At 38.8% G+C, this 17933-nt stretch overlaps 1 protein-coding gene across 4 annotated transcripts in view; it reads left to right on the top strand.

Annotated features, from left to right (window-relative positions):
• Positions 1–17933, top strand: part of DOCK3 (dedicator of cytokinesis 3) — a 184548-nt gene that overhangs the window by 103606 nt on the left and 63009 nt on the right. For 3 of the 4 annotated variants that reach the window (XM_052678525.1, XM_052678526.1, XM_052678524.1), the window contains exons 14-21: positions 794–919; positions 9250–9374; positions 12926–13088; positions 13627–13733; positions 14432–14603; positions 15237–15334; positions 17008–17091; positions 17348–17448. In XM_052678525.1, the coding sequence (XP_052534485.1) occupies positions 794–919; positions 9250–9374; positions 12926–13088; positions 13627–13733; positions 14432–14603; positions 15237–15334; positions 17008–17091; positions 17348–17448 (976 nt within the window). Of the gene's footprint in view, positions 1–793; positions 920–4797; positions 4816–9249; positions 9375–12925; positions 13089–13626; positions 13734–14431; positions 14604–15236; positions 15335–17007; positions 17092–17347; positions 17449–17933 lie in introns of all 4 variants that reach the window. The other variant, XM_052678523.1, reaches the window with a different exon arrangement.

The following is a 17933-nucleotide window of genomic DNA, read 5'->3' as shown; positions in this document are numbered from 1 at the left end:
TAAGGAAAAATTACTATATGAATGTGATTCTCGTTGCTTTTTGTGCATGCTTGGCGGAGGATGAGACTAAGTCTCCATGGTTGGTCTTAATGCTGGCGTTTTCTGGCATCTTAGTGCTTAATTTTCTAACTTTACCAGTACATAATCCTCATTCTATGGATGTGGTATATCCTTTAAATTAAAAGCTAATAGAGAAGTTAGACTAACTGCAGTTATTCCTAGTGATTGATATTCCTATTTGGTTGATATACTGAACAAAGGGTCACGGAAAGAGCTGGCTGCTGAGCATTTCTGGTGCTTGTTTTCCAGGTTAACTTTGACGTGTTGGTTCTCATGAAATATGTTGAGATACAGAATTTCTCTAAAGTCAACATTATTACATGAAGTAGGTCAAGAATAAAGTGAAACATTGCTATTAAAGACACTTCTGGGATGTCCTGCAGGATTGTGTAATACAGTAGTTCACATAGAAGTGATGTTGCTCGTATATATGTAGTAATTCACTGTATATGACGTATAGAAATAACGCTAAATACTTCAACTTGTGATGTGCCATTGGAATAGAGTATTCTGACTTGGAAAGCATTGTAGTTTATATAATATTATGCTCCTAACTGATCACTCGAAGCAGATCTGTTTCTTCCATTCCACTTCTAAGCGATTCCAAGGCAAAAAATAACTTTATGTTTGGGTATTTGTATTAAATTTTATTAAATTAACCATAGATCAAAGCAGTTTTTTAGCCATCTAATTCTTAGGCCTAAAAAATGAATATTTCTGTGATTTTTTTCAGGACTTATAATATCTCTTCAGCTTCTTCGTGGTGACATGGAGCAGGTTCGGAGGGAAAACCCCATGATCTTTAACAGAGGTGTTTCTGTTACCAGAAAGCTGGGTTTCCCCGATGTCATAATGCCAGGTAAACATAACAGCTCTAATCTTAAGACATTGGTCATGTTTTTTTCATGTTCTCCTTAAAAAAACATCAGAAAATACTTTTCTGGAAAAAGGTTAAAAATACAAGGGTTGTATTATTTGTCACTACATGCCAATTGCAGATTCTGAGAGGCAAGCTGAACAGTTTAATCAGTGGACACTCAATATTCATATGTATCAGAGATGATCTTGGAAGTTTGCTTAATTTCCTTTTCCTCATTTAAAAATCCCCCATGTAGTCTAAGCGTGGAAATGTTTATTTTAAAATTTTCTTAAAAGTTTCTTAATAGTAACCTAAAGCCTGACTGAAGAGTTTCTTCTACTTTGCCACCTTGATTTTTTGAGTTATTGTGATCCTTTTACCTTGGTGTACAGTACATGAGGCTGCAGGTCTGGTCTGATTTTCCAGCTGATCTTACAGAGTTCCTAGTCCCTGCAACAGCTGCCTTGGCTGAGGCTGTGCTGTGCTCCTTGCTTCTGGAGCAGCAGCTTAAGACAGCTGTCTTTTTGGCACAAGTTGAGGTAGGCACAGCATAACCAAGAGCTCATTTAGGGAGGAAACTGGAACTTAGCCAGTCACACAATCATGGATACAAAACCTGGCATTAAACAGCCTTAATTTTTACAGTGTAATAAGAAATGGGCTTTCTAATTATGTTGCATGTGTAGCAATACTACCTTATTGCTTTGCAATATAACAAGACCAAGGGTGACTTGCAGACATAAGAAATTTAATAAAAGCATAATGGGAAAACTATCAGATTTTATTATTGGAAAGACTGCAGTGACACATCGGCATCAAAAGCAATTGTTGTAGCTTTACTGTGGAGGCTCTTGAGGAAGCGCAATAAAAACTGAGAATATGTGGGAAGAATTCTAGAAACCAAGGTATAAGGGTTTAGAACAGTATGTTTTTATTTGCTAATACTCTTGAAAGCAGCTGTAATATGGTCTTTCTTCCCTGTTCCTGCTGAAATGCTGCTGTAACTATTTGTAAAGCTAGAACTAGAAATGTAGTTCACAGTCCACCGTATTGAAATAACCTGAAATTGGTGTCAGTTCAGTACTGTGGGTTATAAAGCCAATTAAAAATTTTAGTTCCTAGTGACCTTAAAGCAGTTAAATAGAGAAAAGACTAAGTATTGTGTGCAGATATGTAGACACTGTGCCAGCATGATGGTCTGCTGCGATTGAGATGACATGTAGATGTCAGCTAGGAAATGTAGCTGTAGATCACAGCTAGAAAAGTCAGCGTCAGGAACAATTTAACAGAAATTTACTTACCCAATTCTCCTGCAAGATTTGCACTTCTGTGTTTGTAGAACTGCCCCTCAGTTCCTTCAGACCATTTGATTTTAGCAAACTGAAAGAATGGCTTTGCGGCCTTGGTGTTCCCCCTCACCTGTTTCTGGAGCCTGCTATAGTGGGTCTGTTTTCCCTGTGCTTTTGCTGTTGTGTCCAGGGGGTGAGTAAGCAAGTTAGTGTTATGGCAAAAGCTGTTGCTACCCTAAACTTTAGAGATCCTCTATCTAGTGAAGCTAATTACAATTTCCAAACCTAATTTCTCTTTGTAATTAAGAACACTAGAGAGAGTGCTGCTTCAGTGCAAAGGAGGTCAACCAAATTACAGATATGTTGTTATGATTTTGGTGATATTCAGCTGTGACACCTTGGACATTTTAGCTAAATGAAAACCATTTTCCAAAGTGAATGCCTGCAGTGCTTCCATCTGCATATGTATGGTAGTGACATTTCCAGCTGACCCAACAGCTTCTCAAGTTGCATCCCTCACAAAGACATTCTGTTAAGTCACTATTGCTAGCTAGCGTCCTTTTTTTCTTTTTCTTTCTTTCTTTCTTTTTTTTTTCTTTTTCTTTTTGTGGAAGTGACAGTTTCTGTTGGGGAGAACAGAGAGATTTTAAGATGATAATATGCTTGGAATTGGGTTCATAGTGGGGCAACTAGGACACACAGATTGGTCTACTGAAATTACTGACCAGTGCAACAAACATATGAAAGGACCACTGTTCTGCTACTAAATGCGTACAGCCCCTCTAAGGTGCTGAATACTCAGAAATTCTCAATTCAGAGGGGGATGCAAGACGTCCACATATACAGTCTTGATGCCAAGCTTCCAGGCATTTCTGTTCGGAGAAAAAAAAAAAAAAAAAAAGGCTCTAATTTGTAGACAAAAGGCAGTTTGTAAATGTGCTTGAGTAGCAGATAGAACAACCAAGGCAGTCGTGGTGTGTGGACAGACTGTCGCTGCAGTGACAAATGAGGATATTGCTGGATGCAGAGTGAGATAGTCGTGAGCAGTGCTCTAAACGATAAAAAAATTCATTGTCCTGGGTATTCTTCAACTGAAAAATTAGGAGAGTAAAACACAACATCGCTGTGCTGATGCCATCAATATTATTCATTCTGTTAAGTGACAACAGATATTTGCAGATTTTTATTTTTTAAAAACAATAGATGAAACTGGTTTGAGTTTACATGATGGCTACGACAGAGCACTTGGATAGAGGGAGTTATCCTTCAGATGTGTTAGCAGAGCTAGAGGAATAAGGAACGCCCATCAACTCACCGTGCTTTGTGCCCGCGTCATTACAGCCAGAATCAGACTGATTGGGTGTGCTACTGTGGTCTGGAATTAGAAAAGATATCATTTACAAAGCAACCAGATGAAATCTTTTAGCAGTTCTCAACCATGCCTGTTTCTTTAATTGTCTTTGTCAAACTTCCTTTTCCTTCCTTTGCTTCAGAACTGTTTCTCATGAAAGATGGGGTTTCCTCTCTGGGAAGAGCACAGAAAGTGCATGTAAAGATATGTATTTTGCAAGTGGATGCTGATTTTTAAAATAGTGTGATTGAAAAATTATTTTGATGAATCAATTAATGAAGGCTAATATATCACCTAATATTGTCAAAATTTGCAACGGTCATTCTGCTGACCCAAGAAATGTATTTTCTTTAAAGCAAACAGAGCTGACATTTCAAATGAATCTTCCTGGTCATGGGTTTTAACATCTTCAATTTCTTTTTTAATAGGAATTCCTTTCAAATGTAGGTGTCTTAACCATTATAATTCTGTAGCTGTGTCTCTCCACACTATTCTCCTACCCCGCTTTTTTTTTTTTTTTACAGTAGCACTCGTTTCTGTATCAAGCTCATTTTTCCCTCACTCAGATAAGAGCATCATGAGTGGATGTCATTTAAGAAATTAAGTTAAACCAGTCTTGATGTGCTTGTATCTTGCATGGTTATGAAAACATATATATATATGTTAATATATTTTGAAATAACCATGCCTGCCTTCAGTTTTAAGTATAAATTTGTGTTCTTTGTTTCCTGTTGTGTTGTGACCTGAGAAGAGCATCGTGAAGACTAATGCTCTTTTTGCCCAAATCAGAGGGGAGTCAGTCAGCACAGACTCACAAAGAGGTGGTGGGTTTTTGTTCCATTTTGGTTTTTGGTTTTTATTCTTTTCTGAATTGCTGTTGGGTTGAAGAACGTCCATCTGATCCTGAAAATTTTACCTTTCCCCAGAGATAAAAGCAGTGAGGCATGTGCTGCTTGCCTTGTGGATTGCAACTTTATTTGTATACAGAACTTGCTGATCAGAAATCTATTGCATAGGCATGGCGTTTGTCAGTTCCCTAAAGGACATCCCTTCCCTTCCCCGTGTGCTGATAAGTATTCTGTCTTTTACTTTGATCCTCTGATGAAAAGTGCATGCTTCATCTTCTACTTGTGAGTGATGTTTCTTTCTCTTTTTTTTTTTTCTCTTTCCTTCTCTTAATTTCCTGGCTTCTCTCTCTTTCCTTTCCTTTTATTGTCTCCCCTTTCTTTCTGATGCAGAGATGAAGATAGTTGGGTGTAAGTTTCTGCTTTTCTGTGTAATGTCTGCTTATTGCTTGCTTTTTCCCATTTTCATGTCTTTCATGGAATGTTGGGGATTGGTAGAGGTAACAAATCATGACATTTCAGAGAAATTTTAGTAACAGAGGCTTTGTCTTTCCCGTCTCTTCATATCACAGGCCAACTTAAAAAAGGTTAATCAGTAGGAAAGGTGAGGAAAATCTCAGCATCTGCTCTCTCAGGTGGCAGAAATACACTGAGAATTGGACGTGGCAGCACTCATCAGCCATCCTCAGAATATTCAGGGTGACAGAATTGATGAGGCTGAAAGTTACAGTTATGTAATAATTACCCCCAAAAAAGCATTTACAAGGAGATTAAAGAACGTTTTTATCATTAATCAACTGTCAGAAAATGGAAAGTAAAAAATATTAATTTGGAGGAGATAACATTAAAAATTCAGCTTACAGCTACAGGAAACCTTTCCAGGCACATCACTGAATTTAAAAAAATCCTATTATTTTCTAGGCACAGAAGTGCAACAATGGATATCAAATAGTCTACTAAACATCATTTGTTCAGTTTTTAATTACAGGAATTGAAACAATTTGGGTGTTTTGTTCACCAAAAGCTAGAGGGTCACTTGGAGTTGAACTTGCACAATGTTCCATTTATAGAGGGGGGGAAAAAGGTTTCCTTTGGTAGGTAGGCAGTCAGTAAAACCTGTGTTTCCCTTTACCAATGCAGTGTTATTCCCAGTAATGTTAATAGTTGCATGCCATCAATACTTCAAGAATTTAGAAAGTTACTAAGTTACACTTATAAGTGTTAGATTAAATACAGGCTGTTTCTGTACATGGTTATTAATTTGCTATTTAAGTCCTTAATCTTCGAGTGAAAAACCTGCAAAACCAGTATAAATCATTCTTTGATTGATTTATCCTAACACAATCATTGTCCATTGGACTATTGAATTGTTATCAAGTTATCAAGTTATGTTATCAAGTCTTGACAACTAATATTTGGAATGTGTACAATGTGTACTGTAAACACAAAACCAGTGTTATGAATCTTATATTCATTTCCACAACTTGCTTAAAATAAAATAGTTTCGGGTGATAGGAGAAAGGACTTCAGAGTAAGCAAAGCCCACACAGTTAATATTTAATGACCTGGTAATTTGAATACAAATTGTATATTCGACATAGTTAGATTTTAAAGGAACAGTAATAGCCAAAACAAAACCCTCATAAAAGTGATGGGAAAATAAATGAAGGGTAGTACGAGACATCACAAAATAATTCTTGCTATTGTGAGAAGCGCCGTATGTCAAGACATTTCATGAAGGTTTAATCTCAGGAACTGCATATATAAAAACTGCATATATTTTGTGCTAAGGAGCCGTTTACATTTGGTTTTAAATAAAAAGCGCTTGTTGAGGGATGGCCTTTAATACTATTCTGAAAACTCACTGGCTGCTTCATTTCATCCTGACATCGAGTGTCCTCAGTTCAAGTGCCGGGCACCGGTTGGAACCTACAAATGCTTTTGGCCCGCTGGCCTCCCAGCACTCTTTTTCCTGTGCTAACAATAGGAGGCCAACACTGACCCACTTTGATGAGCTGCACTGTTCTCCTGTGAGGATGGGAGAGGCTGCTGAGATGCACACTGGCACACATGCTGCTTTTCTCCCAGAGTGCAAGAGAAGTGTTGTCACTTCCAAGCCAGAACTATTTGTATGGAGGTGTGTCTGCTTTATTAACGAGTCCTTTATTCCTCTCTTTTTCTATTTTAAGACAGAATTAATCAAGGGAAGAGCTCTCTCTGCCAGGGTTTTTGACTTGCTGTGTAGCTGTTTTTTGGTGTCAGAGCTGACAAGGATCTCTTGATTCTGCTGATCACACCTCTTGTTTTGTCACATACGAGCAGCATGATGCAATCTGCTCGGGCACTTCTGAGCTGCTGTGAAGGCCTCTAGCCTTGCAATTTGCATACTCAGAACAAAATGTCTGACACACTGCTCTGTGTCCAAGCATTTACTCTGTTTCTGTGGAGCCCTTTACAGTATCTGAGCTCAGAAACATCGAGAGTGGCAGCAGCAGTCAGGAAAAAAAGGCTAGCAAGGATGCAGTAATAGCTTAGGTTAAGTAACATGCTAGGAAGAGGGAATTCTTTTAGAAAGGATATTTTTATGATTACACACTAACAAACTGAAGTCTGTGAGTTTCTGGCTTTAACTCCAGACTTTGAAGAAGCAGATGAGTGCAATGCCTGAGAGCAGTAGCCTTCAGTCTATTCTTACTTTGCATTATGGCCTTTTCTGGTTATTTTTAAGATGCTATAAACTATTTTTACAAGAGAAGATGTTCCATTACACTTCACTGAAGTACTTTTTCCCTTTTTTTCCTTCATTTTGATGCAAATCCACTGTTATCTCGATTCCTCTGCCCCCCACCCCACAGGCATTTTTTCAATTAGTGAAGTAATATCCCTTCTGGTAGGCTTAATGGGAGATTGGATGCTGTACGTTCACCAAACTCTGCATTTAATTTAAACTAGGATTTGCAATCTGACATTGGGCTTCGTGTGGCCATACCCTGTTCTGGAGAAGAGGCCATAAATAAGAATCTCCCAAATGCTAATTTATGGGTACAACTAATTTCTATTAAGAATCACAGCATATAAATTGGATTCTTTCGTCCTCATCATGCATGCTGCTTAGAAAAAAGGCTGGAGGCTGTTAAGCAGAAGGAGTTTCAAAACAAAAGCCCTGACTTAAACTATCTTCAGCTGCGACTTGTACATTTCCTTGATATTCCTGTGGTCAACGTATAGGTGGCTTGGCTGCATTTTAAACAGCAAGAAAAACACACAGATAATTTTCTCTGCACAGCGTTCCATGTGATGGCTGTTCTTTGATGAGAAAACCTGACTGAATGCTGGAGGGCTTTCGTGACCCTCTCGCTGTTATCTTCCTCACAGCAGTGAAGCACTGCAGTCTCAGAGCCCTCGCTGTGATTCATGTCCTGCTGCCCACCCTGTGAGCCTGCCCTGCCAGTAGGGCCGACAGAAGGAGGGCATTTTGGAAACAGATTCACAGGAGTGCTAGCAGAGAGCACCGAGAGGCAGCTACAGAGTGGTACTTCTGTGCCTGAAAAGTTGTACTGCTCTCCAGAATAAAAATGACCATAAAGGCAAGCTTCTGTTGTTTGTCCCTTCAGTAGAATCCGGGGTGAATTTGGTGGGGTGAGAGACTTCAAGAAAAATTTGAAGTGCATCTTTGACTAAATATCCCTCATTGCCTGAAAGCATATGCTGCTTGTTTCATAGTGCTTCTGGTTAATAAGCAGATTTAATAGCATCAGCTTCTCCAAGTACTGGGTTGGAAGAAATCAGTCACTGAAGGAGTCTCTGCTTTGCTGTATAACCATTCCACCACTTCATTATTTGGTCTCTTGAGGCTGCTTAACAAAATCCCTGACTTGAAAGTGTTTGATTTATAGTTGTTCAAAAATTGTGTATTTTTTTTATACTGCCCTTTCATACATTTCTCTTTGGGAGAAATAAATAAGAAGCGATAGGTCACAGAATGGAAGCAGCAACTAAACCTGAGGGAGAAGCAAGTGCTACCTGCCATCCTCTTGGTGAATGCTTTAGAACTTACTGCATTCCTTTTGAAAGCAGCATTTCCCAAACCAGATTCTTAGAACAAAATAAGAAGTGAACAAGACTTTGTTAAATTTGGGATAATAACAAATCTGAGAGAGGTGCCAGCATTTGTATTGCTGAGTGCAGTCATTTGCTCTGAAAGCTCTTGAAAGTGAGGTCATGATTAACTGGCAACTATCCATACTGCCTGCTCTATTACATTCTTGCATATGGACACCAGAGACTAGCCAGAAATCTAGCAGAAAAACCAATTAATAATTCCCTCTTAATCCGTCTCAACTGAATTACAGCCAAGTATCCAAAAAGGCTGCTTTTGTTTTCTTGTTACAATAAAAAGGAAATTCACAAATCTACAAAATACTCAGAGAAGATTTAACTGAAATTAATTTTCTACCAATCACCACAAGAATACGCATTTGTTTTTAAAATATATTGAAAATAGGAAGTCTGACACTATTCATGCTTTCAGTTTTCTCCTGATAGCTGCATCACATAACTAGGCAGAGTAGTGGAGGTTTTGTTTTCCCTTCTCTACTCACACACAATAAAGCAGGTGTTGATTCCGAGTTCACACTTAATGAAGGCATTACTAACAACGTTCTGATTTTATGCATTGATATCAAAATGTTCATCTTTATTAACAATTAACTTGCTGCTTGGAATGATTTGGCATCAGCCATAGTCTTGCAGAACACCGAGTGGTTTGCAGAATCAACATAGGCTTCACACAGGCGCTGTCTCCCATGGTGAGTGTAGCCATGTGCCTCCTGTCTTTCCCTGCAGGTGATATACGCAATGACTTATACCTGACACTGGAGAAGGGAGACTTTGAAAGAGGTGGGAAAAGCGTGCAGAAGAACATTGAAGTGACCATGTATGTTCTGTACGCAGATGGAGAAATCTTGAAGGTAAGTGCTTGTTTCCTCTACAAGTTTTGAGTGCCATCTGCTTGTTCCATGCACACATGCTGTTTGTTTGTTCTCTGATGCCAGGGAAACTACACTCAAACTAGTTCTTCCTATTTTTGGTTTTGGCTAAGGTTTTAACCTATTACAATGAAAGAAGTGGTCGCTTACATGTGGTCCTGTTTACGAGTGGTCCTGTTTAGCAGAGTGGATGGTGATAGGACAAGGGGAATGGTCTTAAACTGAGACGGGGGAGGTTTAGGTTGGATATTAGGAGGAAGTTTTTCAGCCAGAGGGCAGTGAGGCACTGGAGCAGGTTGCCCAAGGAGGCTGTGGATGCCCCATCCCTGCAGGCACACAAGGCCAGGCTGGATGTGGCTCTGGGCAGCCTGGTCTGCTGGTTGGTGACCTGCACACAGCAGGGGGTTGGAACTGGATGAGCACTGTGCTCCTTTGCAACCCAGGCCATTCTGTGATTCCATGATACATATTTGAAAGAATTCGGAGCACTGCCCCATGTGGGAATAGGCGCTTAGGAGAAAATTTTTATAAACTGAAAAGCTTATATAATTTGCAGTGTGATGTCAGTGACTGTAGTAAAATTTAAAGTCACTGTAATCAAAGATCAAAGAAGCATATGACAAATTTCTTAAGTCAATTAGTGTATGTGATAAAACAGGAATACAGGCGAGGCTGTAGGAAGTGTGGTTTGTTGGTGTGTTGAGCGCCGTTTTGAAGAAGTTCCTGATTTCCAAGATCTTGGCTTTCACCATGGGGGGGCTTTATTCCTGTTGGGAATGTTGTTAATGTTTGTCTTTCTTTCTCTGTTCTTACTATAGTGTTACTGAAGGGAAGAACAACAGGTAGATATGTCAGCTTTGTGTGAGGTGGGAAAGAGTGAGGAAAGAGAAGTAAAAGTATTTTGACATAAACTGCTATTGGGAATGGAGAAGAAGCTGCATTTAAAATCGTTGAATTAGAACTTCCCCTAGATTTTTTTTAACATCTGGTGCAAAAAAGTGGTCTTTGTAGCCATTCTCATAGAACAGGCTGAACCCCAAAGTCCTTGTGTGTCTAACTCGGTGCCGCAATCTGTTTTGCGAATTGGAAGAGGAACCTTTCCCTTATTAACATGATTTCTTGTGATTTGATTGAAAATTAAGTAAGGAACTCTCTTGTAAGGAACTGCTTTGTGCCCACAGCTGTTTCTGGAAGATCACAATCCTTTCCTGTTCAATTGCATTAGGCATACATTTCAAATTGAGCGTCGTACATTTTTAATCATTGCTGTGTTACAGAACAGTCTGCTGAAGACCACTGTAGATCTTGGTTGTTCCTAGCACGGGATCAGCATCTTCAAATGCCAACATAGTTTCTAGACGTTATCAACATAGTATCTAGACTTCTTTGTTTTCTGCTGGAGTTCTCACTGCAATACTTTTCCCTTTCCCTTACCCTTTGTATTGCTCCAGCAGTACTTCAGGGCTATGGGTGGAATTGGAGGTGGGACATGGCACAGAGAAAAGAGGCAGTCAATCCAAATAAAAAAAAAATCAGAGGAACATACTTTTTGTAATAGAAAGACTTTACATAGAAAGGATCCCCTGTGGATTCTCAATTTAAATAACTTATTTACAAGAAAACCTTTGTACCGATTTTTATATTGCTGCTCCTCATTGTAGTGGCAGTCAAAGCAACTTTTTATGGTTATGTCAGGGAGATCCGTGGTTCGTGAAGCCTAATGATGCCTCAGATCAGTTGCGTTTCAAACATGCAGTCATCAGAATTTTTTACATAGGAAATAATAAGCTGGCGAATGTCTACTGAAAAACCAGTGGAAGTGCTATCAAGAACAATAAAACCTGAGCTCCTCCTCTTTAATTTGAACTCCTCGCTGCATAGTTCTCTTATTGCAAAATAGACCTGGAAAGATAACATATGAAACCAAATATTGGTTGAATTGAATATGGAGACATAATTCAAAGTTCTAAATGGCAGTTTGAAGGAAAAGTCATATCTGCATGAGGCAAGGAACAGCCACTTAGAACTGAGTTTGGAAACCAATCACGTATTATCTTTTTTCTTTGCTGCCATGGTTTCTACCTGATAGAAAAATTCTGTAAATTCATCTCCCAGAGGTAAAGCAAATGAGACAGCCATCTGGAATTACTTTTGACTTAGTGGGTTATCTTACCTTAAGTGCTGATGTCCTTATGGAAGCCAACTGACCTTATTAAACGCATATGGCTTTTAATAGAATGTTCTAAATCTGTAGAAATGCCTTGAAGACCTTAAGAATTCTAGGTATCCACAGATACACAAAATGTAATATATATTTGTTAGTCTGGGTTATTTTAGTATTTCACCTTTTATGTTAAGAATTTAGTATTAAACTCTAGACAGCTTATTTTTTCATTGTGGACGCCTGGTTTGTGTTATCTGTGGTAGGGTAAGATCAATCAGTGTGTTGGAACCCGTCATTTCCATTAGAAGGAAGCTGGTTTCACTCAGAGGCAGAATATAACTATTCCTAAGTGGGGGGAAAGAAGCAGCTGCAAAGAGAGTGCTGAATGGGGAGCTTTCATTTCAGTCAGTCAGCGTAATCTAGAAGGAAATATTAAGATTGCAACAAGAGGAGTGCCATTTGAGCTTTTTAATGTAAAAGATAAGAATAAAATTTGGTTGACTTAGCTCTCAGTGCAGTACTGATGAGTTGAACAGCTTTGTTTGGGTTGTCTGACCACTGAATGATCTCCTGCATGACCCAAGATGCATTCACAGTCTTGAGAGGCTGCTTTCTGCCTTCCGTTTCATTTTTCTAATCACAGGGTTAATTGAATAACTTTCAGTTGGTAGCGTGGTTGGGGAAGTAATAAAAAATCTCCAGTTGAAGATTACAAGTGCATGAGCAGTGCACTGAAGATGTGATCGTTGACCCCAGCACACCACTTTCCTTGGCTGAATGCTGTTCCTGACCTACAACATTTTCTAAACACTGCCAAAGAAGAAAGTGTGTGCTGAGTTACACCACACTGCGGGAATCATGGCTCTGTGAAGGCTTCAGCAGAACCATACAAAGTGTTAATAAGAATATTCTGTTTCAAATCCGTATTACTCTTGAGTGTATTCAGTGTAGTTCAGAAATAGTCCTATTGAGAGCAGTGGAAATAAGTCCCAAACAAGATGAGAGTTTTCTTTACAGTGTTGTCTCACCCAATTATTAGTATCCTTTAGTATAGTCTGAAAACTAAGTCTTGACACATGTAGCACTTACTCTTCTTTCTGTTCTAGTAGAAAGAATATCTTATTCATCATAGGATGTAACTTAAATGATAACATCGTTATGCAGTCCTTTTTTTGGTTTAGCCTGTGCTCTCCAGTTCAGAAATTTCTTCAAGAATTTCAGATTTTATTGTGTCTGATTTTCTGCTTCTGCTCTTCCTCTATGTCTACAAAAAGAGATGAATTATATGAAGATTATCACCGTGTAATAAAATGACTCATCTGTAGTGATGTGCTGTCTTTTAATCTTAAATTGTGTTCTTTTGTTCCAGGATTGCATCAGCCTGGGCTCAGGAGAGCCAAGCAGGAGTGCCTACCACTCTTTTGTCCTTTACCACAATAACAGCCCTCGATGGGGGGAAATCATCAAGCTGCCCATCCCCATTGACAGGTTTCGTGGGTCTCACCTCCGCTTTGAGTTCAGACATTGCTCCAGTGAGTGCAAAACGTAACCTAAAGAAATCTAAAATGGCTGAGGTCTTCCCATTGCCAGTTCATGCTTGAATGAGGCTGTTAATCCCTGGGAAGGAGGAAGAGGGTGCCAGCTTTGACAGTGCACCTTTACTGCAGTTTGTTAGCTTGTTGCAATGTTCATTGAACAGCACAATCCCTGCAGGGCTAAACGTTCTGTAGATATTCTCCCCTGCTGTTCTGTAACTGTGTTTTCCTGTATAATGTTTTCTTTATAACATGTACATTTTTTATTTTACTGTGATCAGCATGTTTGTACTTGGCAAGGCAGTTGTGACTACACAACCTTTACAGATTTTTTCCAAGCCAAACCATTCTGTGATTCTCTGAGTGTTTGTTTTGAGGCTTGCTGATGACTTGCATAGAATTAAACTTAGTAGTTTGTTATATACTGATTCTTACATTACCTGCCTGCTTTTTGTTAGGAATGCGGTGGGTAACTTTGTAGAGTATGTGGATAGAGTATGAACAAATGTGATTTCTTACTTATATCTTGTTACAGCAAAAGACAAGGGAGAAAAGAAGCTCTTTGGGTTTGCATTCACTCCATTGATGAGAGATGATGGCACTACCTTGTCGGATGATATCCATGAGCTTTATGTTTATAAGGTACCAGGTCTTCTCAACTATTCACCACAGCTTCAATTTAAATCCAACTGTCATTGCGTTCTCATTTTTTCCCACATTAAAAAAATTAAAAAATTTGAATTTATGTGACTAGGTATGGAAACCTCCTTCTGCTGTAGGTACAACTCATTTTTCTCATCAGATACTGATGATTTATCTTTCATTAATTATGACTACTTGAAATTCAAACATACGAGTCTTCAAGCCGTCGGCAGTTTTACAGCCCATACTATTACTGTGTATTAAGAAATTGTTTCAGTGCCCAGAAGCTTCAAATGCATTGCTGCAGTGCTACATCTCAACAGTGCTGTAGCAAGAAACTTTGGAGAGTTTTTGGCATTGGGTTTCTTCTGCTGTTGTTTTTTTGTATTTTTTCTTTCCACCATATTGATTTACTTTGGTTTATTTCTTCACTATGACTTTCAGACAGCAGCACTAAGTTGGAAGGTGCAGATAGGTTCAAAACAGTCAGTAGTTAGAAGGTGACATTTTTTTTTAAAACTGAGTCTCTTCTGTGTACACACAAGCCCTGAAGGTGGTAAGCACAGCTTTTCCTTACTAGTGTTTGTGTGCACCCAAAAGGTCAATAAAAGTACTGCCAAGCAATTGCTATCAGGACTTGTGTGTGAAATGAAATAAATAGACCGGGTAACATTCCATCCCCTTTCCTGTGTTTGCAGTGTGATGAGAACAGCACGTTTAATAACCACGCGCTCTATCTGGGGCTGCCCTGCTGCAAAGAGGACTACAACGGCTGCCCCAATATTCCTTCCAGTCTCATTTTCCAGCGCAGCACCAAAGAGTCCTTTTCTGTCTCCACGCAGCTTTCTTCTACCAAACTGACCCAGAATGGTAAGTAGCTGGTACTTCAGAATTGCTTATGGGCAGATTTGTGTGCTGTATTGACATGAGCAGAAACTGTTGTTGGACTGGGGTTTTGTTTGGGTTGTTTTGGGGATTTTTTTGTTTTTTTTTTTTTTTGAAGAAATTGTTACTGAGTAAGGGCAGAGAAATGACTGGCATTTCTGTAAGTGCAAGACATGAGTAATCTGTTAAAACGAAGATAATTTTAATTAGGTAATTAAAGAACAAAAAAATGAGTTGTTGGCACTTTGACACATTCCTAGAATTTGTTTTTTCGGCTCTTGCAGAACTACTAAGGAAACCAAAACTTGTTATAGCAATGTTCCTGAGGCACAGGAAGAAAAAAAATATGTATTTTTCACAGTGTAGTGTGAGGTTGCCATAGGAAAGGTAGCAGTATTTTTATTCGTTCTAAGACTTTTCAGTTCCTCCATCCTTTCTGTTAGTAATGTTATTCTTCCTGTTTGGTTTCCTTCTTGTTTTTCTTTCTTTTTTTTATTCTAACATGTGTGAGCTGCAACAAGAGCAGAACTGTAGCATAATGAATCTCAGTTGGGTCTGCAGTTGCCCTTCTGCCCTTTGTATATGGACTCTGTCTCTTTCTCTCTTACTGTTCTGCAGTGGATTTGCTTGCCCTCCTGAAATGGAAAGCTTACCCCGATCGTGTGATGGATATTCTAGGAAGGCTGAGACATGTCAGTGGCGAGGAAATTGTTAAGGTACTACATGGAATTAAATGTATCCAGTGTCTTTGGATGTATCAGTGTTAGTAAGCTAATTGATATCTGCAGTGCACATCTGATTGTTGCTACTTACTGTACTTTGTTTCGTGCTGTCTCAAAGTGTATGATAGGGATTTTTTTAATATGAAATTGAACACTCCAAAAATGAATGGTATTCAATCCTCAGGATCAAACCTGCTGTATTCCAAAGACAAATAACCTCATCCACCTGTATGGTGAGCATCATCCTTAGCACTCACTGTTCTGCTCTGTAGACCTGCCCCCACTGAGCCATACTGTTTTCTAATGAGTGCACAGCTCTGTTAGTGGTGTTTGGTGCAGGCTTTTCTGTTCCAGTCGTATTTTCAAAAAGGCGTTCCCTGAAAACGGGGAACTGTGGTTGACCATTTCTAGAGTGATGAAAACAGAGCTGACACAGAAGTCTTAGCTTTTGAAACAGCTAATGATGGAATGGAATTGATGGAATTGATGGAAACAGTGGAATTGATGTGTATTTCTGTTTTGAGAATATATTTGAAACCTCTGTGTAGAAGACAAACAAATCTGAAACCTTGAAAGTCAAGTGCACCATCCTGCACTTCACTGTCCCAGAGCAGTGAAGTCGTGCTGCTGCACAGAACACCAATGTCAAACGAAAGTCCCATTGTTTGATTAGGAGTTTATGCCACTTTGTTGTAACTCATTTAAATGTTGCCATATCTTAATTTTAACTTTCATGATAGCACATGTAAAAATAACACGAGAAGAAGATACCCAGTGTGTACTGAAATTATTCAAGAAGGCCATATGTCATACATTTGTTTGCAAGGCAGTACAAGTATTTGCTTTTTATAGGGAAAATTAAAAAAAAAAAAAAGAAGAAAGTATTATTCCAAGAGGAAATGCAGTTGATTCCATCCCATAGTTGGCTGCCATTTGGCATTGGGATATGAAGCACAGAATGCAATAATTCAGAAAAAAGAAATTTTATCTTCTCAGAAACTTCATAAATTGTTGCGTTTTGTTTCTTGTTCTCCACCTGATAAACGTAATTAGAATAGATTGCAAAATGACGAGGACGGAAGCAGCAGCTGACTTCACCTTCAGCATTCCTCTTCACAGTCATCCCTTCTGAGAAAAGTAAAGAAAGTCACTGAATTATCAGCAGTGTTACAGATGGGAGAAACAATTGGCATTATGTAGCTTGAATCAATTAATGTTTGTTGTAAGAGCCATAGTTTCATTCCTATAACAAAAGTTTTCAATACTAAGCATAATTTGGAGCACCATTTAATGTGCTTCCGTGTCTTAAATTTGATGACAATGGCATCCAATACACTATGATGTTATGATAGTTTAATTTCTACATTGTTTTGCCACCTAGGTAGCACTTACGTCAGTTCAGCTGACAGAGAAAGGAGCACCCAGTTATATTTCTGTGTAGTACGTATTTCTTGTTTTTGTTCTCCTTTATCTGTTATTTTCATTTAGAAATATTCCTCGTGAAGGGAAAAATTCCTCGTGAAGGGAAAATCTGTCTTATGTGTGAACCTGAAATGATTTGTCCTTGGGTTTACAAAGGCATCAACATGTGTGACATAATTCAAACAGGGCAAAGAGTTCATATTTTGAATACAATTGAAACTTATTGTTCATTAATATCACTTTAGTTCCTTCAAGACATTCTGGACACACTGTTTGTAGTTTTGGATGACAACACCGAGAAGTATGGCTTGCTGGTCTTTCAGTCTTTGGTAAGCTGATGAACTGTTGCTTGTCTTTATCTCATGGTCAGTGATTTTGAATTCACGTAGTGATCCCGGATGGCTTCAACCCGCAGTTGGGAGGGGAGCGGTATTCGCTATCGCTTGGGAGAAGCATGCAGTGACATCTCATAATGAAAGTATTGACTGTTTGAAGAAAATCACGTGTTTTGTTGTTCCATTGTCTTATTGCAGAACACTGTGTGCAGTTTCCTTCAGTGAGGACTCACTGCTTCATCTGTTACAGGTGTTCATCATAAATCTGCTGCGTGACAGCAAGTATTTTCATTTTCGACCTGTGATGGACACTTACATTCAGAAGCACTTTGCAGGAGCACTGGCTTATAAGTAAGTTTTGTTTATCCATCACTTCAGGGGATGGTCTTAGAAGCCTTTGAATGATGTCACTAAGAGTCATAATGTTTGTGTTAGCAGAGGTTTTCAAAAATAGAACTATCTGGACAAAATATTTCCAGCACAGTTTCAGAGAAAAGCTGCTCATTGTATTGTTGCCAGAAACGAGCAGACGTTGATTTTTACTTTGCCTTTCTGAAGTGACAAATTCTGTTTTCATTGTTTTATAAATGTCACTCAGCAACACCTCCTTGTCAGTCTGTCAGCTAATGAGCTGCAAGAGTATATACATTTCTTGTCCAAGGACATTGGGAGATAGGATGTGTGTGAAAGCTTGCAGAACTAATTGTTATTACTTCTTCCAAAATGGACAGGTGTTTATGTAAGCTGATGGTTTTCCATTTTATTAGAGTAAGTTTGTATTTCAGTGGATCGGAATCTTAATTTTCACTGTTACTTTGAAGGTTCTGCTTTATTTT

The sequence above is a fragment of the Tympanuchus pallidicinctus genome, unplaced genomic scaffold (assembly GCF_026119805.1).
Source record: "Tympanuchus pallidicinctus isolate F22 unplaced genomic scaffold, pur_lepc_1.0 scaffold17, whole genome shotgun sequence".
NCBI lineage: Eukaryota > Metazoa > Chordata > Aves > Galliformes > Phasianidae > Tympanuchus > Tympanuchus pallidicinctus.
Note: the sequence above shows the minus strand (reverse complement) of the source record. Positions and strands in the feature narration are given on the sequence as shown.